This window comes from Ranitomeya imitator, chromosome 4, assembly GCF_032444005.1.
Source record: "Ranitomeya imitator isolate aRanImi1 chromosome 4, aRanImi1.pri, whole genome shotgun sequence".
NCBI classification, from domain to species: Eukaryota; Metazoa; Chordata; class Amphibia; order Anura; family Dendrobatidae; genus Ranitomeya; species Ranitomeya imitator.
In genome coordinates, this window is record NC_091285.1 from 24,015,731 (window position 1) to 24,040,758 (window position 25,028).

Consider the following 25,028-nt stretch of genomic DNA (forward strand, 5'->3'; position numbering starts at 1 on the left):
TGCTATTTTTCTTTTTCTCCGAAACTGGACAGCATTTTTGGCATGGTCTTGCTCACCCAAAGAGATAAAACATATATATATATTTATATTATGTACGTGTGTATGTCTGTGTACAGATGTATGTATGTAGATATCTCTAGTGCTCTCTTTCTTTCTCTCTCTCGCTTTCTCTCAATTGCTTTCTCTCTCACTCTTTCTTTCTCTTTTTCTTTTTCCTTTTTTTCCTTTTTCTTTCTCATTTTCTTTCTCCTTTTCTTTCTCTTTTTCTTTCTCCTTTTCTTTCTCCTTTGTTCTCCTTTTTCTTTCTCCTTTTCAAAGGGAATAGGGCCTTTTGGGGATGATGGGTAGGGGCTGTAAGAATGATGGATGGGGGCACATCCAAGGTGGGGAAGCAACAGAAGTCCATGGCATATCATATTTTTTATGGCCGTTCTCTCATACTGAGCTGCTACCGTATCTCCACCATCCTTTCTTCTTTCCCCCAGCAGTATACAAGTGTTATCTTCTTCCTTCATGGAGCTGAAATCTGGGAAGAGATCCGAGAGTCTTCTCAAGTGAGTGTCCTTCACTGCTGAGAATTTGGTACAGTGGAGCAGGAAGTGGGTCTCATCCTCCTGGTGTGGACACAATCTGTCCTCCCCGGACTTGTAGTTCTGTCTGTGCCACCCGGATTCCATGGCCAGATTGTGGGGACTGAGACTATACCGTCTCAAGATATGGCGGTCTTTGGGGTCCCGGAGTTTCTCCAAATATGGAGCCAATCTGTAGTCTCTCTGTAGACTCCGGTACAAGGTCTGTTTCTGTAAGGTGATGACATCATTCCTCTAGTCACGAACATACTTCTCCTGGCCTTAGTCTGCCATCTTCCTGATTCTGGCTTTTGTCATGCTGGTGCTTTGGTCAGGTTGGATTTGGGTGGGATGTTCTGGGGATCATGGTCTGTGTTGACTGTTTACATGTAGCAGGGCTTAATGATGATGAGTGCTTGCACTGATACTATATAGGTGAGCCCGGAATGACCGCGTCCTCTTTAGTACTGCTAGGTGTAGAGAAAATCTGCCTAGCTCAGCCCGACAGGCACTGTTGGTGGTGCTCCGATGGACCTTGAGAAGGTGCTTACAGAATTCCGGGTGGAATGTTTCTGTTGGGCTGGAATCCCACCTTGACCAGTCTGGGTATGCGTGACGACCCCAGACTTAGCTGCCATATAGGTGGATTGGGGTGATGATGTTATCGAAGATTTTTAGCGAGACGTTCACTGCCAGCTTCAGATGATGGAGTTTCCTTCAGATGGCATAGAAGGTTCTGCATGCCTTGTCCTTCAGGGTTTCTATGGCTTGTTTGAAGCTTCATGATTGATTTCCGGGCAGTAATTGGGCAGATGTTTAGCATATATGAACGCTGTTGGTCTCATCTTGTCTCTCTCCTCTGGACACCGTGATGTTGGTTTTCTTTGGGTTGATGAGTAGGGCCCATGTGGAGCTGAATTTCTCCAAGATTTGAAGGTTGTTTTTATAGGTTTTTCTCTGTTGGTGGTTTATTTATCTGCATACAGTAGGAATTTCACCTGAGCATCATGGAGTGTGAAACCTTGAACCTCAAAGTCTTCCTGAGCGGTGGCCATCTCATTGATGGAAATGTTGAAAAGTGGTAGGTGGTGTGTTGGTTTGGCATAAACCATTGGCTTGTCTTTTGGTGTGGACATTGTGCTCTGTGATATATATCTGTTTGCTCTGCCAACTCCTCTTGCAAGGACAAAAGGACTAACATACAATGACATCGGGTGACAGTTTGGAGGCCCCCTATAAACATTTGACTGTAAGCCGAGCCTTCCGATACCGGTGGAATTGGTCCACGTTAATTTGTGTTTTGGGGGGATTTAACACATATGAACCCCAACCCCTTTAAGCAAATTTCTTTAATGCAAAAAGAAAGCTGTTGATCTCTATGGATTAGTTTGGAAATCTGCTCATTGTGACTATTTGACATCAGGAATGTGCCGAGAAAATAAGGAGGCCGGATGATGGCACTGAAAACACGAGCACTAGACGTTTTCTCATAGATTTTCTAGTAGTACATGTAAATATATGAAACACTTTAACATATTGCTAACCTTTTAGTTTAGGAAATTCTCTCTCCCTACTTGCAGATGCACATAACCTACCTATTTCTCGTGAAAAACCATAGCTGGAAGATAGAGAGGAGGGAGATGCAGCTGCAGCAATCAGTAAATGTCACATACTGATAGCCCTCTTGAGTCTGCCATGTGAATGGAGAAATACTCATTCTTACCAGCATATGGTGTCACATAGAGGGACAAGTATGCAGTCACATAGAGGGACTGCAGACTTTTGCCCCAAGGCTGGACAACCCCTTTAATCTGGCTTAGGGTCTGGTTGATATCGGACTTTTGCAACCCCATTACTGATCCCTTATGATTCGGAATGCTAATTAATCTGTAGTGATGTATTCATAGTCACAAAGCTGAATTATCCAATGGTGGAGGACACTGCGACATCTCATCCATAAACGTGTAACATTCCTATGACCTATTTATCGCACCTGAGCATCAAAGATCAGTGGGAGGGGGCAAACGGGAATTGTGACTGTGAGTAGTAAGGGGCCCAACAAGTATTCTATTCCTTCTGCCATCTTCTTATTGATTCTTTTAGTGTGATAGCTAGTCAGCAGTGACATATTGATGGTCATAAAGTTGAATAATCCAGTGGTGGAGGACACTGCGACACCTCATCCATAAAGGTATAACGTCCTTATTTGTCGCATCTGAGCAGTGGTGGGGGAGGGGAGGGGTCAAACGGGAATAGTAACAATGGGTAGTAGGGGGTTCAAAGAGTATTCTTTGCCAACTTCCATGGCCAGGTTTAGTCTAATTTCCAAAAACATTTTGTGCTAATCACGAAAAATGTGAATTATCATCAGCCTTATGGAAAATCGTCCTCTAAAAAACACATCTGTAGTAGTAAAAACTGTTGCCATCTGCATTATAATACACGTGAGAAGCAGTTGAGGTTCACAACTCGTCAATGTCTCGCAAATGGCCGATTTGTACTTGACACAATAAAAGTTTTAAAACTCCGTTTGATGTCCCGAAGCTTATTGCATCAGATCGGTCATTCAGGCCCATTCTATTTGTGCCGCCACACTAGACCCTTTCAGCCACGTGAATTGTTTGTTTTACCCTCGAGAAACTACAAAGCGCTTTCAGAGACGTCGTTATTCACAGAAAGAAAGGAAGAAGGGGGGAAAAAAAGTTTCTTCAAAAAGTTTTTTTTTTTTTTTATTCTTCCCCCCTCTCTACATAATTTTCCATTGATGAGGCTAAAACAGTTTTGCTCCCTTGACAAGATAATTGTTCTTGTTTTCCCACATTGACCAAGGGCTTGTAGCATTTCGGAACGCCTTTAAGGAAAGCGATGCAGAAAATGTTATTGATGGCGTCTCTGTGGAAACCGCATCTTCAGAATAGCACAGGCTGCCATTGTCGTGGACAATTCTGGTCTGTTCCTTGGTTTATCTGCACCCATGAACTCGGTCTTGATCAAGGTTTCCTCACTTATCTGGAGACCTCAGAAGACAGACGGCTGAATACCTCGGAATACATTTGAGACTTTCCCTGAGACGTCCTTAGAAATAACCTGCCGGTAAAAGTTTTTCTTGACGAATGACATTTAGGGTCGGAAAATAATATGGCCTCCATAGATATTCTGACCAAGATCGTCACCTGAATGTCAAGTCGTGACGAAAGCATTTCTTGTCCTGTTCTGTCGCGGATAGATTTGACGTTTGGGATTCTGGAAAAGCAAATATTATCAGATTGTTTTCAGGTAAATTTTTATATTCTGGCATTTCCAGTGGATAATGTAGCTTATAACTGCAAGTGGTTTGTAAGAAATGGAAGAGAACATCACGAGTGCGCCAGACTACACACGGAGCTTATATGTAGTCTGTTACCATAGGAACACACAGATCTATATAGCAGCTACGTACAAAAAAATAGTAGATTATTTTAAAAGGTGGCGAAGATTTTAATTAAACGTTTTGACTTGTCGGAAGTTTTGATTGATGATGACCCAAGTGCTAAGACACTGTCCTACTGTACCAGTCGTGACTTGTATTGTTTAAGATTATTGTACTTGTTTTTATTATGTATACACCTCCTCACATGTAAAGCGCCATGGAATAAATGGCGCTATAATAATAATAATAATAAGACACCTACTCCATTTCTGATTGCCAATCCTTGGCTCATGGAAAGTACATATACTTCTTGCTCTGGTTTCTGGTCAGAAATTGTGGTGCACATTGCTTAGTTTACTTCTGCTTCCCCTTTTGGTTTAGCAATGCTCAGAATCGAAACTTCTGACATGTCCCCCAATTTTTTTTTTGAATGTACCCTTTAATCCATACTATTTTCCTTATGTTTGAGGAGTCTAGTATGAGACCCTTGATGAGTGACGAAGCCTTCATATCTGAGCCTCCACTTCTTATCCTGTGACCATCGCTGGGACCACAAACCCTCTTTCTTCTCTTGCTGACATGATAAAGTCATATGGCTGGGCCGCACGTCTTTGCTAATCCTCCAGACAAGGCCTCAGTCTGAGGTGTAATGACAGATGTGCTTTTCCTGGCCGGCATGCAGAGCAGGAGTATCCCGTGAACCTAAAATCACAATCCCATCTGCAGGGGATGATTGTATTGTTACCAAGGCTGTTTTATTTAGGAATTGGAACCATATGGACTTGCTGCGTAGACTTTAATTTGTTTATGTAGTGGCATGTGACCGGTGCAATCTATTCTATCATACATCCAGCATTAGGAGGGGTGATGGAGATGTCGCTGATCTTCCAGGCTGTGCATTACATCCCCCACAGTATACTGTAGGCAATTTAGCCAAGCATTTTTTTTTATATATTTTTCTCGATTTCAAATGTTCCTTTATGAACACATCAACAATTTTCTAAGTAAATATATTTCTAAAGGTGACTATTGACATGAATTTCTCACCAGATGTCGATCACAACCCATCCAATCCACACAGGCAAAAATTAAAATCAAACCATAGATATCCATTACTAGATGGTGGCCTGATTCTAACGTTGCGGGTATTCTAGAATATTCTGACTGACAGAACGTGTTCAGTGAACATGAGTGAACTATGTCGCAATGTGACTGACAGAACTTGTTCAGTAAACGTGACTGAACTATGTGGCACTGTGACTGACAGAACTTGTTCAGTAACGTGACTGAACTATGTGGCACTGTGACTGACAGAACTTGTTCAGTAAATGTGACTGAACTATGTGGCACTGTGACTGACAGAACTTGTTCAGTGAACGTGACTGAACTACGGCTGGACTGCGCCTGTCGCTGATTGGGAATGGAATTTCCAGGTAGAACCTTGCAGAGATCCCCAGGTCTTACACCAATGGCATATAAATGGTGGCAAACACTACCAAGTCCTTCTTTTACATGTTATTGATGGTATAAAGGTATTAGCCAAAACCAAGTGGGGACCTTATTTTAATTTTTGTAGTGTGGTCTTTTCACCTCTTTTCTATACCTGAATACACTAGACTGGCACTTCAGCAGGTCAGCGAGCACAATTTTGCCAATGGTTCAGCTTTAGTAGATGATGAAAGATCAGCAAACGCTTAAATTCTCAGGCCAAGATGGAGCTGTAGGATGGTATTCGCTAATCATTGCTTCCTTTTTCACAGCAGTTGGTATTTCCCCCTTCCCTTTATATAAAAAGATAGAGTATCAATGGTTTAGAAGCCAAGATGTACATTAGTCATAACTGGGCCAAAACCTTTCAACATATTGGCCAACCACCTAACGTCTATGGAGTCATTCAACTCTTAGATCTCATGATGCTCGATCCTTTGGTCCCACAAGAGAGATCGGAGCCAGTAACGTCTGGTAATGGATTAATTCCTTCTCCCCAATTAAATGAACATTCATGACCTTGAGGGGGTCAAGTGCATTTTGTCAACAGTTAGTTGAAAGAGTTGGACACTTCACAGGAATAGGTGACAAATGTATGATCTTTCTGACCACCATCAATCACGAGTGGATCAGTGGTGGATAAGTGATAAATGGAAATCCTTTATGTTGAAAGGCCGTATGCAATATTTTAAAACTTATAAAATTATTTAGGTTTCCTAGAATTTCTTCCCCTTGATGTTTCTCTATTTTTCACAGAAGGCATGAATTGCATGAACAAAGATCATGACTGCGCCCATATCTGCCGAGAGACGCCAAAAGTCGGAGTGGCATGTGAGTGTCGTCCAGGCTTCGAACTTGCAAAGAACCAGAGGGACTGTACATGTAGGTAGCTGACTTTTTTTCCCCTTCACATATCTAAATACTCCAGGGCTCTCTCCTTTCCAGTACCTGTATAATCTCCTGCTATATCAGGTGTTTAGGTATGGTGTGCTTCTCCGTTGGGTAGGAGATGAGCTAGAGTTTTCTGCAACGGCCACAAACCAGTGTAGGGAGCAGTGATGATCTATTCCCATACACGATTTACATCTGGCTCCTGCCAGAGCTGATAGGAAGTGGGCATGAAGGGTATTGGACCCTAACATTTGATGACCTATCCTAGGGATTGGTGACAACCCCTCTAACTAGTCAATGGAATGTTCAGTTTGTTGACAGCTTACCAAAATTTTAGAATACTATGAAATCCCAAATTGAGTAATACCGATTTCCGCCCAGCTCTTGTGCTGTCTCTTCCCAGGTCCCCCCAAAAAACGAGTATGAAAACTTAGTTTAAAGTAGTGCTCACTTCTTAGTAAAATAGAGGGTTGGTTCCTGGATAAGGAAGAACTTAAAGGTCTTGTCTACCTTTTGGGGGATTTTTTTTTGTAACTTAAATGTATGTATTTGTATGAAAATGTTGCACCATTTGTCTTCTACAGCTTCTGTATTACTAACTGTTCAATGAGTTAATGGAGTTGTCCAGTCAAAACCGATAAGTCTACATTCACTCTGTGTGACTGCAGACTTATGAATCCTGTTGTGAATTCTGTTGTCGAGCTCCCTCCTGTGGTCGTGAATGGTACTTCGGCGAGTTCTGTCTATGGGCTCCCTCTGGTGGCTATGAGTGAAGCTGCTGCTTCTGAGGTTCCTTACACAGGTGACGTGGCTTATCCTTTGGTTGGCTGCTCTATTTAACTCCTCTCAGATCGTTACTCCATGCCAGCTGTCAATGTTTTTGCATTGGTTCAGTTCGCTCCTGGATCTCTCTGGTGACCTGCCTTCTCCTGCAGAAGCTAAGTTCCTTATTGTCTTATTTTGTTCTCTGTTTTCTTGTCCAGCTGGTTTTCATGATTTTGTCTTGCTAGCTGGAAGCTCTGGGATGCAGAGAGGCCCCTCCGTACCGTGAGTCGGTGTGGGGGTCTTTTTTGCACACTCTGCGTGGTCTTTTGTAGGTTTTTGTGCTGATCGCAAAGTTACCTTTCCTATCCTCTGTCTATTTAGTAAGTCTGGCCTCCCTTTGCTGAAACCTGTTTCATTTCTGCGTTTGTGACTTTCATCTTTACTCACAGTCAATATATGTGGGGGGCTTCCTTTACCTTTGGGGAATTTCTCTGAGGCAAGGTAGGCTTTATTTTCTTTCTCTAGGGCTAGATAGTTCTTAGGCTGTGACGAGGCGCCTAGGTCTGGTCAGGAGTGCTCCACGGCTATTTCTAGTGTGTGTGATAGGATTAGGGCTTGCGGTCAGCAGAGCTCCCACATCCCAGAGCTCGTCCGGTATGAGGTTTAATTATCAGGTCATTCCGAGTGCTCCTAACCACCAGGTCATAACAGAATCCCCCGCCCAGCGCACGCGGTGTGCGCTGCGGGGATTCGCCGGTTTCACACCAGGGAATAGAGGGTATGTATGAGTTATACATTCCCCCAGCCAGTGGGCGTGGTCGAAGCCGCGCCCTGACCAGTTACGCGGATGTCCAGTGGGCGTGGCCGACTGAAGGACGCGGCTTTGCTCTATTCAAATGTATGAAGAGCGCGACCACGCCCACTGACCAGTGGTATATAAAAAAACAGCAAATCCCCCCAGTGCGCAGTGCGTGTGCTTAAAGGATTCATAAGTTTCCAGTCACACAGAGTGACTGCAGACTTATCGGTTTTGACCAGACAACCCCTTTAACTAAAAATCCTGTATTCAACTCACTATGACATTTGATGGGGATTTTTTTAAACTTTTATCTGTCTTTTTTTTTTTCTGCCTTTTTCTGAGCTCCTCTCTAATTTCTGATTACAGACCACATCAAAGTTGAATGTGCCAGGAAGCAAAGAGCCTGTAAAAGCCGAGCTGGAGCAAAATTTTTATAGAAATCAGTTGCAAAAATTCTAAAAAAAAAAAAAAAAAATTAAGTCCCAAATACAGGTATTTAAGTAAAAAAAATAAAAAAATAAAAACCCAACACTGTTAATATGTACATGCACTAATAGATCACATGCTTTGACCTAAACCTTTCAATTAAAACCTTAAAAAAAAACCTCTGTAGTAGTTTTGGAGCTATAGATTGCTCTGGAATAATTTTTTTAAATTTTAGGTCATTTTCATATACACTATTGGTGTGGAGAGCGGTTATAAAGAGTGTCTCTCTCTCCGGAGGACCTGACCCGTCCTGCATTACACAAAGAAGCAATTAATGCGAATGCACAGTGTGTAATGCTTAGGCTTACCTGCAGAGGCGCTGCAGGGAAATTGAATACTTGCAACTGAAATTTGCTCACTTTTCACAACTGATCGGGGGACACTTCATGGTCTAGAAAACGATTTAATTATGAATTATGTAAAGCAGAGAACCCTTTAAGAATGCAATTAGACATCCGCCTACTTGCTCCTTATTGGCATATTTGTGAGCCGTCTATCATGTTAATATTGGCCTTTCTTCCTTAGAAATGCTTCACATTCTTGGCTCGACACCTACATCTTAATGAACCCTGTTGGTATAAAATTCCTTTATCTTAAATGATTTGAGCTTACAAAGCCAGATAAACATGAAGCATCAAGAATGGATGCCGCCCCGGGTGATTGATAATTACCCATCTATATAGAGATACCGCTTTTGATCTTTATAATCATATGGATCCCCTGCCTTAAAAAAAAAAAAAGAAAAGAAAAAAATAAAATGTTAAGTTTATGTCAGCAAGGATCTAAGGGGTAACGTTTCTCCTTGTGGAGAGTAACAAGCCAGGCCTGGTGGTTTGGTCCTGATGAAGAAGTTTGAGAACCTTGAAACGCGTTGACGCAATAAACCGCATTCATACTTTCACCTTTGTGTGTGATTGTACCCCTGGAAACACGCATTTTGACCCACCATAGTTCTCATTTATTGCATCGTATCCCATTGGTGGTCCTGCAACATCCCTTAGATGCTTCTATAGGAGTTGTGACTTTCACAGCCCTATCAGGTGGGCGTAGATATGTTTTACGCCACTTTATTACCAGTTAAGACCCTTTTTACCTCTACAGTTTTAGCTTTTGCTCAATGTCAGAGTGAGGAGACTTATATTCCATGCATGAATTTGCATATGGGATAATCAGGGACATCATCCCATGATATGTGGTTGGCTGCAGCCTGTGAGGCTCAAGGACAGTTCACATGTCCTCCACGATGTTTTCTTGACTGGTCAATGGTCAACCTCCTTCTCCCCTTTTTTGCCTAAATGCCACTTCAAAGCTCTCAAAGACTTGAAGTACGCAACGTCTCAAGCTTGAGCATCTTGGAACAAGTATGAAGGCTTGTGACAAGGGTTGACTTCTAGCCAAGTCGAAGGTCCGGGTCAGTCTATAACTTTGGATACTCAACATCGACCAAAGGTTAGACTTGATACTAGGACTATTCCAGTAGAGCAATTTTTTTCATCAAGTCAGATTTCTTCTGGTGTCCCCCATTCAGTCCTGCTTTGGTTAGAGCAAGTAAGGACTCTTGTCAAGCCCAAAGTTATTTGACTTTTTGGGCAAATTTGCCCCACTTACTTCCTACTCCCACTAAACATGACACATACTGTTTATGGGAATTGTGATTACTCAACTCTTCTTCTGTTTTGTTCCCCTTCTTTACAACTTAGAATGTTTGTCCATCTTTGAGGGACATTTCTGTTGTTGTTTAACTTAAATGGATGTTTTTTGGGGCTAAAAATTGTTTTTGCAATTGATTTTCATTAAAAACTTTGCACCGTATGGCTTTTACAGGTTCTTTGTTTTTCAGCACTTTCAACTTTGATGTGGTCTTTGGTCATAAATCAGACGAAAGGAGCTCAGAAAAAGACAGATAAGAGAGTTACAAATCCTCTCATTATTCAATCGGAATAAGCTCACTGACGTAATCAACAACATATTTTTAAAGAAACCCAAAATGATTCCTAGTCCCAAATTTTTCAGTGAAAAAAAAAAAAAATCACCAAAGGTGGACAACCCTTTTAAGGTGGCCTTGCCGTTTTTAGTTCCCCGACGGCTATCAATTTACTGAGCTTTGCAGTCTGCAAATGTGTAAAGCAAAACACCAGCTTCTGGCAGTGTTCCTGAGAACCCTTGGCCCGTTCCTCATGTGCAATGGCCTCCAAGTAACTGGATTCATGTCATGGTTCGTGTCATGTGACTGTGACGGCACCTTTAGAATTTTTCTGAACTTCTGAAACTAAGTCTTGGTGTATGCTTAGGATGATTGTCCCGTGGGAAGGACCAATGACACCCATGCTTTCACTTCTTCACAGTCTGCATTATTCCTAGAATTTCTTCCTAGTTGATTGAATCCAAATTGACCGATTGCCCTACACAAACTGCAGGTACCTGTGCTAGAAGCAAAGCAGCCCCAGAGCCGAGCTACGACTGTTACACTGTAGGCATCACTAAGTCATTGTATTGTTTCATTGCAAGCATTACTCAGTCACCACCATGCTGCACTGTATCATCAAACCACTGATATGTTTCACTGTAGATATCGCCGAACCACTGCCATGTTTCATTGTAAATATCACCAAACCACCACCATGCTTCACTGTCGATTTCAATGAGCCACCACCGTGCTTCACTATTGGCATCTTGCAGCCACCACCATGCTTCACTGTAAATATCAAATCACTGCCATGCTTTACTATTTGCATCACCAAGCCATTGTTATGCTTTACTGTAGGTATTACAGAGCCATCGTCATGCTTTACTGTAGGCATTACCAAGCCCATGCCATGCTTCACTGTAGATATCATCAAGCCGCTGCCATGCTTTACTGTAGGCATTCCGAGCCACCACCATGCATCACTGTAGATGTCATCGAACCACCACCATGCTTCATTGTAGATATAACAAGCTACTGACATACTTCAGTGTATATATCACTGAGTCATCACCATGCTTCACTGTAGACATCACCGAGTCCCCACCATGCTTCACTGTAGGTATCACTGAACCACCATTATGCAGAACTGTACATAAGGTTTTCTTTTCAGTGTATACTTAATCCTTCCTCCTCCATGCATACTACTGATCCATAGGATCGAACTAGACTAGTTTTATTTCACCTCCACAGAACAGAGTCAGAAAACTGCTGTAGCATTTTTATATAGCGTTGAGCATATAGGAGTGACATTGCTTGTGCTTTTGGGTCAGTAAAGATTACTTGTTGGAGTTGGGCATGTAAACCATCAGTGTTTAGTATGCTCTTTACTTGATAAACTGAAACCTCAGGACTTGCTGCCTCAGCCGGTGATTGTTTGCCACATCCAGGTAGTATAGCCAGCTTTCCCTTAACTTTGAACTCTGCTTCCAGCTGTATCTCTAGGAACATTCAATACCTTTCTATCTTTTTCTATCCGTTTCCTTGTTTGTACAACCCACGAATATTAGTGAACTGGAGGCCATTGCCCATGAGGAATGGGCTAAGATTCCCCAAACTGTTGTCTGGCTATACATCACGTCTACAGCAAGTCATAACAGCCAGAGGGGCTCTACTAAACTGGGAGTCCCATTTAGGAACTTTTGTGGGATTATATTAAGAAATTCACATATGTCTTCGCTTAAAGGGGTTGTCCCATCCCCCTTTTTTATATAGTAACAGAGCGCACTCCTGACCATGGCTCATTTCTGTTAGTACGGCTCAACCCCCATTTATGTGAATGGGGATACGCTGCGATGTCTGACACAGCCGGTGGGCAAAATTTAACATTGGTTCTAAAAAAAAACAAACCTAAAAACTGCACCCTTCTTTTTTTATGTAGTCCTGGACAACCCCTTTAACGTTCATGCTGATCTCTTACGTGATGGTTTGTTCACATGAATTTCCTGTAGGATCGTTTAGTCTTGTCTGGGCGTATTACATCGGCACAGCCTGACCAATCAATCCTGATAGCCTGATTTCAATGTATTTTTCTATGGTGTTACCGCAACGTTAACGCGGCCCTTGCAAAAGGGGAAACGAGTAATACTTGGAAATTGGATCAATGTGTTCTCTTCTATCGTTAGCATCTATTTACTTGTCATTAACATTTCTGTTTGTTTGCACATGTATTTTTGGGTCTAAATAGTAACCTGTAATTACGGAAATGGAGGCTGCCAGCACACCTGCGACGACACGGAGACCGGCCCAGTGTGTGGCTGCCACCAGAAATATGCCCTCCACTCAGACGGTAGAACGTGCATCGGTAAGTTCCCACCAAGGTTTCATTTGTGGGGTGGGGTTAAGCCCTCTCTAGTGCTCACAGTTTGGTTTGGTAGGAAACCATAGCCTTTATAGAGAAAAAAATATATATAATAAATTAAATAAAAAATATGAAACTGGAGATGCTTCTTTTTTTCTAATCTAGGAGAACCCCCTCTAAGATTATTTAGAAAAAAAAAAATTTTAAAACAAAAAAAGTTGTGTTTTTTTGTTTTATATACAGTAGGATCATTTCCTTTAACACTACTTGGACAACCCCTTTTTTATGAAAATTAAAATATTTTCAACTCCCGTTCTGGTGTTATTGGGCTGCGGCGCTCTCACTTGTCTAAATTCTCACTTGTCTAAATTTTGTCAAAATAATGTGGACTAATTCATTTACAAAGGAGTTGTCAAGTTAGTGGACAACCCCTTTAAGTATTTAAAGGGGTTGTATAGTTTTCCAATAAAACAACATAAGTAAATTTTTGTTTTTAGGTTTTGTAAGAAAGAGTACAAAAGGTGTTGTCTTGGTACAGACAATCAATTGAATGCGAATGCTTTTTATTTTGCCTATGGTGGCGGTCTTCAGATTCTTATTTTCCCGGTAGCGGCCACTACATGTGAAGTTTAATATTACAGGTGGACAGCGAAATGAGTGGCCATTAGTAATGAACGAGCGTGTTGGAATAAGGTGTTATTGGAGCATGCTCAGGTTCTAATCAAGTATGTTTGGCGTGGTAGAAAAAAGATACTCGAGTCCCCACGCTCACTCACACTAGTGGCCATCAATGTGTTCTATGGACGGACCAGGCTACTGAATTAATAGGAGAACAACTAAATTTCTATATAACAAATTTTTCCTAGAATTCGAATTAGTGAAATATTTGCAGTTTTGTTTCAAAGCCAAGTTATAATCAGCTGACGAATTGATGTGTGGGCTCTTAATTACAACCTCATTGTCTAATTCTCTTGTGTGCCGTTTTTCAGTTCTTGATAATAAGAAGTTGTATTATTCTACTAGTCTCACGGCGCATTGTAATTAGAGGTCCGGGAAACCCACAGCTTAACCAGAAAGGATCTCTGTAGTGGGACGTAGAGTTATGTGTGCGCAACTTGTAGTAGGAGGAGAACAAGGAAATAATGGGCAGGTCTACAAGTAGGATAGAAAGATATGAGATGAGATTGGTATTCGGTAGATGGATAGATACGAGACGGATATTGAGTAGATGGTTAGAAATTAGAGAAGTATTGGGTAGACGGATAGATACAAGATTAATATTGGGTGGATACATATGAGATGGATATTAAGTAGATGGATATTGGGTAGATGGATATGAGATGGATATTAGGTAGATGGATATGAGATGGATATTAGGTAGATGATATGAGATGGATATTAGGTAGATGGATATGAGATGGATATTAGGTAGATGGATATAAGATGGATATTAGGTAGATGATATGAGATGGATATTAGGTAGATGGATATAAGATGGATATTAGGTAGATGATATGAGATGGATATTAGGTAGATGATATGAGATGGATATTAGGTAGATGGATATAAGATGGATATTGGGTAGATGGATATAAGATGGATATTGGGTAGATGGATATAAGATGGATATTAGGTAGATGGATATGAGATGGATATTGGGTAGATGGATATGAGATGGATATTAGGTAGATGATATGAGATGGATATTAGGTAGATGGATATGAGATGGATATTGGGTAGATGGATATGAGATGGATATTAAGTAGATGGATATTGGGTAGATGGATATGAGATGGATATTAGGTAGATGATATGAGATGGATATTAGGTAGATGATATGAGATGGATATTAGGTAGATGGATATAAGATGGATTTTGGGTAGATGGATATGAGATGGATATTAGGTAGATGGATATGAGATGGATATTAGGTAGATGATATGAGATGGATATTAGGTAGATGGATATGAGATGGATATTGGGTAGATGGATATGAGATGGATATTGGGTAGATGATATGAGATGGATATTAGGTAGATGGATATAAGATGGATATTAGGTAGATGATATGAGATGGATATTAGGTAGATGATATGAGATGGATATTAGGTAGATGGATATAAGATGGATATTGGGTAGATGGATATAAGATGGATATTGGGTAGATGGATATAAGATGGATATTAGGTAGATGGATATGAGATGGATATTGGGTAGATGGATATGAGATGGATATTAGGTAGATGATATGAGATGGATATTGGGTAGATGGATATAAGATGGATATTAAGTAGATGGATATTGGGTAGATGGATATGAGATGGATATTAGGTAGATGATATGAGATGGATATTAGGTAGATGATATGAGATGGATATTAGGTAGATGGATATGAGATGGATATTGGGTAGATGGATATAAGATGGATATTGGGTAGATGGATATAAGATGGATATTGGGTAGATGGATATAAGATGGATATTGGGTAGATGGATATAAGATGGATATTAGGTAGATGGATATGAGATGGATATTAGGTAGATGGATATGAGATGGATATTAGGTAGATGGATATAAGATGGATATTGGGTAGATGGATATGAGATGGATATTAGGTAGATGGATATAAGATGGATATTAGGTAGATGGATATGAGATGGATATTAGGTAGATGGATATGAGATGGATATTGGGTAGATGGATATAAGATGGATATTGGGTAGATACATATGAGATGGATATTAGGTAGATGGATATGAGATGGATATTAGGTAGATGGATATAAGATGGATATTGGGTAGATGGATATAAGATGGATATTGGGTAGATGGATATAAGATGGATATTGGGTAGATGGATATAAGATGGATATTAGGTAGATGGATATAAGATGGATATTAGGTAGATGGATATAAGATGGATATTGGGTAGTTGGATAGATAAGAGATGGATATTAGGTAGATGGATATTTGGGTGGATTGATATGAAATGGATATTGAGTAGATGGATATTGGGTAGATGACAGATACAAGAAAGATATTGGGTGGGTAGATATTTCGAAAAGTCCTTGCATGTCAAGTCTACCTTTCATTCCTGTCCACTTTTGGAATAAAATAAACTTTACCTCTGAGTTGAGCTGCATCAGATTCTTCCAGCAGCCTCTTACATTCACATTTCAATAGCAAAATTCATTATCCATTTTACTGGCCATATTGGAGGGCATCAATACAGTCCACCAGATCTTTGTTATAATACCAGTGTCCTTGTTAACTGACCAACCCCGTGTACCTCCTGTTTTTGGAAAAGTATTGACAAGATGCCTATACAATGTTAACATCCATGTCATATGAGACTTTATTGCCCCTTCGTCTCAAACGAGCCCCTATTGTGGTGCCAGATTTTGGCATCAAGACGGAAGGCATTGCTATTTACCCTTACACACTGTTTCCCACTCCTTGGAGAAAGGAGTCCTTCGCTAATTCTTCCTACCCACTAGCAAAGTGGATGGAGCCCCACTCTTTAAAGGCCTCTTTGTAGATGTCTAAAAATAATAGCACCAAGAGTAGTGGAAATAATTCCGGTTGTGGACTGTTGGGTATCTTTTATTATCCAGAGTTATGTAGGCACCATGGATGATGAGTTTTTTTCAGTATAGTTATTACCTTCTTATTATCATCTCTGGAAACCAGCTGTCTGTTCTACATCTTCTATTATCGTGGAAAACCACGGATAGTAGATATTTTTTCCACTTGTACCTCATCAAAGACTAAAACAAATTGGATGAGAACCGAGTCTTCACGGATGATTAGTCCCCAGCACCTCTCCACTGTCTCCTTCTCGCCTCCTCTACAAACAGTATTTACACAGTCCAGAGTTTTTTTTTTTCCATAGCACTTGCTTCAGGTTTCTGATGATGTGCTACGAAATCATATTATGACAATTCCAAATCTTTTAAGCTGACCTCGGCTTAAAGGAATTCAATTATACCAGGCAGTGGAACTAGAAGTTCGTGATTAATGACCTTGAGGCTATTAACTTTTACTTGTTTGTTCCTTTGCAGACACTAAGTCATTTTCAATTTAGATTTAGGATGACATCGATGTTTTTGAGTAATGTTTTTTTAAAGAGGAAATCCACCCAAGTGTGGTCTTGTTTTAATAGAAGGCCACTTCTATTGAGACCTTCGGAGACACCACGAAAGGACCCATCAGTGGATTCCGAGAACTTAGACCACCGCTGATTGCTACATTTATAACCCCTAGTCATATATACAGCACTCAAAAGACAGGCCCACACAGACACTTTATGAAGAATGTTGAGTCAGAGATCTGAAATAAGTGCCTGCCCATTTTGTGGTAATATGAACAGGCAAAGGAGTAAGGGGCTTTTAAAAATGTTGAAGCTTTTGGAAATTGGTGGTCCATTCTCTCGAGCTGCGTGTATGGCATGCCTGAATTTCCACTCAAAAAAGATTTAGGTCATGAGGACAATCGAAGTCCATATTTTCAGATTTTTTAGAAGTTTTCTTTGCTTGGAACCCCTCTCTACAAGCTATGCAGCAGAGTAATTTCTAAATAACTGGTTGCTAGTTGGCTGATTCGTAGGATCCAGTCTAGGGGTCACTTAAGTAATCTGTGGCCATCAGAAGCTTCTTGCCTGCCAGCATGCTCAGCTCTTCTTTTGGTTAGCCGGTCTGGTATGACATCACATGTGCATCACGCCGCAACGTTGACATGACACCAGACAGGCTAATCAAAAGAGAAGCCAATGAACAAGGTTGACAAGACTTAAAAGAAGTCTACTGTTGGTTTATACTTACTAGATCTTTAACAGTAGTACGGGACCTCCAGACTTGTCCAAACATACCTGTGTGACCACGGGATGAATTAGCATTATACAAAGAGTTGATTAGGCAAATGAGCTCACAATTGCCCTGAGGGCGGTCCAAGACCTAGCTGTTCTCAGTAAACTTCTCCTAATTCCTTCTCGTTAGTCTTGATTGACAGCTCCACCATCTTTACACACATTGAAATCTCACAGTTGTGGCCAAAAGTATTGACACCCCTGCAATTTTGTCAGATAATACTCAGTTTCTTCCTGAAAATGATTGCAAACACAAATTCTTTGTTATTATCTTCATTTAATTTGTCTTAAATGAAAAAACACAAAAAGAATTGTCCTAAAGCCAAATTGGATATAATTCCACACCAAACATAAAAAAGGGGGTGGACAAAAGTATTGGCACTGTTCGATAAATGATGTGATGCTTCTCTAATTTGTGTAATTAACAGCACCTGTGACTTACCTGTGGCACCTAACAGGTGTTGGCAATAGCTAAATCACACTTGCAGCCAGTTGCCATGGATTAAAGTTGACTCAACCTCTGTCCTGTGTCCTTGTGTGTACCACATTGAGCATGGAGAAAAGAAAGAAGACCAAAGAACTGTCTGAGGACTTGAGAAACCAAATTGTGAGGAAGCATGAGCAATCTCAAGGCTACAAGTCCATCTCCAAAGACCTGAATGTTCCTGTGTCTACCGTGCGCAGTGTCATCAAGAAGTGTAAAGCCCATGGCACTGTGGCTAACCTCCCTAGATGTGGACGGAAAAGAAAAATTGACGAGATTTCAACGCAATATTGTGCGGATGTTGGATAAAGAACCTCGACTAACATCCAAACAAGTTCAAGCAGCCCTGCAGTCCGAGGGTACAACAGTGTCAACCCGTACTATCTGTCGGCGTCTGATTGAAAAGAGACCGTATGGTAGGAGACCCAGGAAGACCCCACTTCTTACCCTGAGACATAAAAAAACCAGGCTGGAGTTTGCCAAAACTAACCTGAAAAAGCCTAAAACGTATTGGAATAATGTTCTCTGGTTAGATGAGACAAAAGTAGAGCTTTTTGGGCAAAGGCATCAACATAGAGTTTACAGGAGAAAAATAGAGGCATTCAAAGAAAAGAACACGGTCCCTACAGTCAAACATGGTGGAAGTTCCCTGATGTTTTGGGGTTGCTTTGCTGCCTCTGGCACTGGACTGCTTGACCGTGTGCATGGCATTATGAAGTCTGAAGACTACTAACAAATTTTGCAGCATAATGTAGGGCCCAGTGTGAGAAAGCTGGGTCTCCCTCAGAGGTCATGGGTTTTCCAGCAGGACAATGACCCAAAACACAAGTCAAAAAGCACTAGAAAATGGTTTGAGAGAAAGCACTGAAGACTTCTAAGGTGGCCAGCAATGAGTCCAGACCTGAATCCCATAGAACACCTGTGGAGAGATCTAAAAATGGCAGTTTGGAGAAGGCGCCCTTCAAATATCAGGGACCTGGAGCAGTTTACCAAAGAAGAATGGTCTAAAATTCCAGCAGAGCATTGTAAGAAACTCATTGATGGTTACCGGAAGCGGTTGGTCGCAGTTATTTTGGCTAAAGGTTGTGCAACCAAGTATTAGGCTGAGGGTGCCAATACTTTTGTCTGGCCCATTTTTGGAGTTTTGTGTGAAATGATCAATATTTTGCTTTTTGCTTCATTCTCTTTTGTGTTTTTTTCATTTAAGACAAATTAAATGAAGATAATTATACCAAAGAATTTGTGATTGCAATCATTTTCAGGAAGAAACTGAGTATTATCTGACAGAATTGCAGGGGTGTGAATACTTTTGGCGACAACTGTATGTGACAATTCTGAAAGTCTTTTACCTGGAGCTTTTGGTTTTGGCTTAATAGACATAAGCCAACTGACTGCTTCTTAATTTTGTATTAACATGTTTATGTTTCAGAAGAAAAAAAATCGGGCGTAGTATTCTAAAAGTAAATTAATTAGCACAGAATTTCAGATGAAGAAACCACATGGTATTAAAAATGGACGTTGACTTCTGCTAATGCATATTCAATTCTGATCTCCCATAATGTTCAGCCAACCCCTGAGGGAGCATCATCAGAGATACGAGTGAACTGTATGGGATTATATAAATGTCAATGTAATATTCAGTTAATCGTATAGGTGTCCAACATTTCATGTTTTTGCTTTCAGCCTTTGGGGCTTTTCCTCAGATCTTCATTTGCCTCTTTTATGTATAATGTGCATGAAATTGTGCTTTATATTCTAAAATAAACAGTTTTCATTGAACTGCCAAAAAAGTGTATTTTCAACTGGAACGACATTCACTTGTGTTTTTGTGCAAGTTCCAAAAATCTACATCTGAGCATTATGTTTATTTCTTCTCCAGTGTCGTTGAAGCCGAAAACCGTGATGTTTTTCAATCTCGTCAATTAATGATGTTTTATACATGTTTACATTCCTGTTGTCAGTCCCATTTGATCCCTTTGTCCAACCCTCCATTCCCTCTTCTATTTAGTTTAATGTCCTGTTATTAATGGGAAAAGGCTTGTTTTTGGTTTTGATGTGTGTTTTTGTTTTGTTTTTTATTAATTTTTTTTTTTTTAATCTTATTTAATTTTTCGTTCTGAATTACTCTGCTTTCTGGTGATGGTCCCTGATTGCCTGTCTTGTCTTAAAACTGATGTTTTATGAATAATATCCAAAAATTATCATATACGCTGATATCAAATAATACAAGTAAACTCAAAAAGAGCCTCCTTGCAGCCTTATCTAATCTAGAACTTGTCAATTGTGTCGTACACTCAACCATGTAGTGTTGCCGGAGACAGGCAGCTGCCCTTTACACTCCTGACCCTCCCCTACCCACTTTGCTAGCTTGTATGGTGCTCCTCAAAGCATCATTACAAGACCGCGAACCGTTTGCAATGCTAGACAAATACTCCCCCCCCCCCCCCTTTTTTTTTTTTTTTTGTTTAATATATTTGTCTGTTTGCCTCACCTGACTCTTTCTTTTATTTGCCGCATGTATAAAACCTCTTTCCAGAAATTGCATTAAACGGGATTAACAAATAATGTGAAAAACAAAAAAAATGTGCCTAGTTGCTACCTACCTTCATGTTGTGCCCGGCACCATTCTTCACCGGCACAAACCGCTCCTGCCGGTGATTCAGCTGCCTCTGCTGACGTCACATCGACAGAGCGGCGGCTTCTTTTCCTCCTTGCTCTGTCAACAGGGCGTGACTTCCCGCATTATTCTGATTGACAGTCTCAGTTAGGTAGCGTTTCAATCAGAATGACGTCGGAAGACCCACCTCGTGAACAAACCAGGGCAGAAAAGAATCCACCGCTCTGTCGACGTGACATTAGCAGAAGCAGCTGAATCGCCGGCAAGAGCGGTCTTTGACCGTTCTCTGCTGGCGAAGAACTGTCCGAGCACAACGGACAGGTAAGTAGCAACTACCAGCCATTTAATGTTCAGGCACATTTTTGGTTTTTCACAACGTCCAGGAAATACTTTTTAAAAAAAATAAATAAAGGTGATGTCCACCTTAGTATGAAAATAAAATAAGATGATCTGCAAACATTCCGAATATTTCCCCCCTACTTTTTAGTAACCCATTCAGATTCTCTATATTGGCACAATCAATCAGTTACTATTTGTAAGCATTTAGTCTTGGTTCAGTGTTTTTGAATGGAGCTGACCCTAATTACAACCCATGGATTTGATTTTTTTGGAGGGGGAAAAATAAGATAGAGACCTATCAGGTCATACATGACGACGTTGCACACGACGATCATTCCTCATGGAAACTGTAAGATATGTCCAGTCTGAATTGATAGCTATAAGCCTTCATGAGGATTCCGAGGCGTGACTTAAAGCTTTTTGGCCCAAGTGTAAATATGTGATAGGCTCCTACCTACCATGTGCTATTTTTAATAATGGCATCTTGTCGAATAATGGCATCTTGTTGTGAGATAGAAGATCCTTTGGGTGTCTTCAGACCCCAGGACCTAGCTTCAGCTGCTACCTTTACACCCGCTATAGCTACGCCCGAGCTCTCCAATATACACTTGTACTTCTACCATATGGCAATTTGCAAATCATCTTATTTAGAATTGGTGGATATAAAAATTGATGAGATTCTCCATATCCCGAGGCATTGCACTTCTAGCCTGTTTTGCACCCCTTCTTTTACCCATCTGGTTCATTTGTCTTCATCCTACCACGGCTTTATTAACCTTTTGAACTTGAGCTTCTCAAGCCACCCTTTCTTGTGTCGTTATGTCCATCTAACGTTCTGTAGACCATTAGTAGTCCTCTCCTTGTGATGCTGTATGTACACATATGAGCTTACCCTTTTTTTTTCCTTCCGCTGCTTTTTTTTTGCTTCACTGCATGTTGACCAATTATTAGAACCTATTTTTGCGACATCTGAATGTCTATTTAAGTGTATTTCATAGACAAGCAGGCAACCAGCACTGCCCAAATGATCTTCCTCTCTTTTTTTTTTTTTTTTAATTCCACTTGTGGTCTGGATTGTGTCCGTGCATGCTATGTGTGCCTTCTCTGTGTCTCGTTATTAAAAGGTCCGCCTCTAAGTGTCTCTTAATCATCCATCACCGGACTGTCTACTCACACCATGTATCACTGACTGGATCTCTTCTTGGTTCTCGATAACTTTAATCACTTTTTTTTTTCTTTCACTGCCTGGTATATTAATAGGATCCTTTCTCTGTATATATAACTTCACTCATCATTCCCTGGCCACTAATCGTTTCTCTGGTGGGCTTCTTCAGGGGATTAACACTTTTTACTAAAGGGATTCCATGCTATCACCGCTGGCTTGTAGACTTTGGATGTCCATTGCCAAGAGGCTGTCGTAGAAGTTTGGGCTTTTGATTAACCAAATGCTCCATGTTTGTCCCTTACTTGTGTTTTAGAAAAGGATGAGGCTGCAATTGAGCGTTCTGAGTACAATTCCACGTCAGTTACTGATGTGGACAAGCGGGTGAAACGGAGACTCCTTATGGGTAACATTTTTCTTCCACTTTTCTCTTTTGCAAGAAATGTGTTCTCACTGTGTGTTGTGTGTGTCTTGCGTGTTTGTGGTGGGTCCAGAGCTGCCTCTGAGTTTGATTTATGGGCAATACATTTCATTAATGGTTATATGGGTTTACTTGAAAATTTCGTAAATGGAGACTAGCCTTTTTCGATAAGGTGTTTTGTATTTGCCTTTTAAAATGTGTTACTGTCCTCCAAAAAATCCCAAGTCCGTTCCTCAGCTGTAGTTTAACCATGATGACCTGAAGGATCTGAAAACCCATAAAATACATATAATTTACTAGAAAGGTGGGAACATCTCCTAGGCATTCCGATTTCCATTGGAACAGTGTAGATTCAAGGGGTAGACTTGCCAATCTAGGTGTGCCCCTGATGGTTCTTTGTTTTACAGTTTGGCAATGGTGTATATATATTTTTTTGGTTGGCTAAGGATCCAGGAACGTATTAGTTCTCCTTGTGGGGATCAAAGTACTCAAGGTAGTGAGTTTTGAAGGCAATGTTCCCTAGGACAGAACTTGGGAAAAAAAAAGATCTCTCTACCAGAAGGCAAAAAGTATCACTAGTAGATGGCTACCTTACAAGGCAATTCTTCAGAGGCTGCCTACTAGCATGGGCAATCAGGCCAAGGCATGAAGATTCAGCCTCTCGTAAAACCAACCAGAACTCTACTCTGTGCCGAATCAGAGTAAAGTTTCTGAAAATCCACTTTCGACTGGTGGATGTCTTTGTTTTTTTTTTCCTGTGTAGGAGTACTATTTACCTTGATAAAGTTTCTCTGATCCTCCAAAATTGATTGCCTATCCCTAGGCCAGGTGCGTACGATCGTATGTTATCTCATTCGAGAAAATCTGGTTGATTATGGAAATCACACCGTGATCAAACTATGATTAGAGTCTGATCAGAATGTGATCCGATTCTCTCGAATGAGAAGATGGAGGAAAAAATTTTCTCCATAGTCTCCTTTCTGTCGATCCTTGGAAATTGGACCCTGCACAGATGTCATCCAAGTGCAGTCCAATGTTTTCCATGGACTCATTGGCTTGCATGGCCGAATGCGATCTGTATATGGATCAAACTCAGGCATTCTGCGATTTTAGACATGTGCACGACCCCATAGACTAACACGGAGACGAGTTCTATCTGTCAAAATGATGGAGAGTACTTGGCCAAATATTACGGTCATCTGCATGAGCCCTTAGGATACAGTATCAGTATCAGATTGGTGGGGGTTGGGATGTTTTGTACTGCTGCTACCTATTGATAGTGGCCATGTCTAAGTTGTATCACCAGGCACAGCCATTATGGAAATTATATAGCTGGGCCTGGTAAAAAAAAAAACAAAAAACAAAAATGAAGGGGAAGCGGTGTTCACTAGATGGCTGCAGCCCCATAAATCAGCTGATCCAGAGTGTTAGCTATCACTATAGTAGTAATGCGAAACCACTTTAAAGTTAATTTCTGTTTTATATATTAAACCAGTGACTTGGTAAAATAATAAAAATGGTGTTACTATACATATAGTCCATGGAGTTGTCAAGGATTTTGAAAAGGATCTGCTTTTTTAGTACAACTTGCATAGTTCCCGTGACTTACTATTATGACAGAGGATGTTAGCAGGTTTTTCTATGTAATCTGAAATCAGCATGACGTAGAGGCCGAGACACTGATACCAGCGACATGTCACTTTAAGGCTGTGTTTTTTTGTTTGTTTTTTTAAATAAAATCAGTGTTTTATCAGCAGGACATTATCATATTAGGACTACATGTCATGTGCCTCCTAGTCCAACCACGCCCCCTACTCTGATTGGCAGCTTGCTGACAGTGTACACAGAAAGCTGCCAATCAGTGGTGTGGGCGGGGTTATACTGGGCTCAGCATTTGAGCTCTGCTAGATTTGAAGCAGAAAAAAACAGTGATTGTATCCAAATAACAGCAAGTGACATATCACCAGAATCAGTGTCTCAGCCGCGGTATCATGCTGGTCTCGGATTATATTAAAAAAAACCTGCTGACAGATTCCCTTATCAGTTATCAGTGGGGGTTTACTGTTCAGACCTCTTAAAGCTACAGGAACCAACTCTTGCTCTGTACATGTATTACATTCAATAGTGCAATCCTTAATTTCCCCTGCAGGGGCGCTGTAGAGGAAATGAACACTTGCCGTAAGATTATAACTGATCTCTGATCGCCCCCGCATTGGATCGTGCTATGATTCCATAAAAAATATGACTTTTTAAGTTTCTGTAAAGTTTTCATGTAGTTAAAAATCTCACTTTATTTGTCACCAGAAGGAAATATTTCTGCAGATCACATGCTAAACAGTGATGGTGGTACTCAGTGGAAAAATAGCGGGAATATTTGCAGTTTTACTCAATGGGTTTTGGCAAGTTCCGTCTCTTCGAGTGTTTATTTGAACACATGTAGCAAGAATTTTTTATTTTTTTTGCTTTGACG

The 25,028-nt window shown here is 40.7% G+C and overlaps 1 protein-coding gene across 4 annotated transcripts in view; it reads left to right on the plus strand.

Moving 5' to 3' along the window:
* Positions 1-25,028, plus strand: part of SCUBE1 (signal peptide, CUB domain and EGF like domain containing 1) — a 224,751-nt gene that overhangs the window by 123,183 nt on the left and 76,540 nt on the right. The window contains exons 5-7 of one of the 4 annotated variants that reach the window (XM_069763370.1): positions 6,223-6,348; positions 12,559-12,675; positions 22,454-22,543. In XM_069763370.1, the coding sequence (XP_069619471.1) occupies positions 6,223-6,348; positions 12,559-12,675; positions 22,454-22,543 (333 nt within the window). The remainder of the gene's footprint in view (positions 1-6,222; positions 6,349-12,558; positions 12,676-22,453; positions 22,544-25,028) is intronic. The other 3 variants (XM_069763371.1, XM_069763373.1, XM_069763372.1) reach the window with 3 other exon arrangements.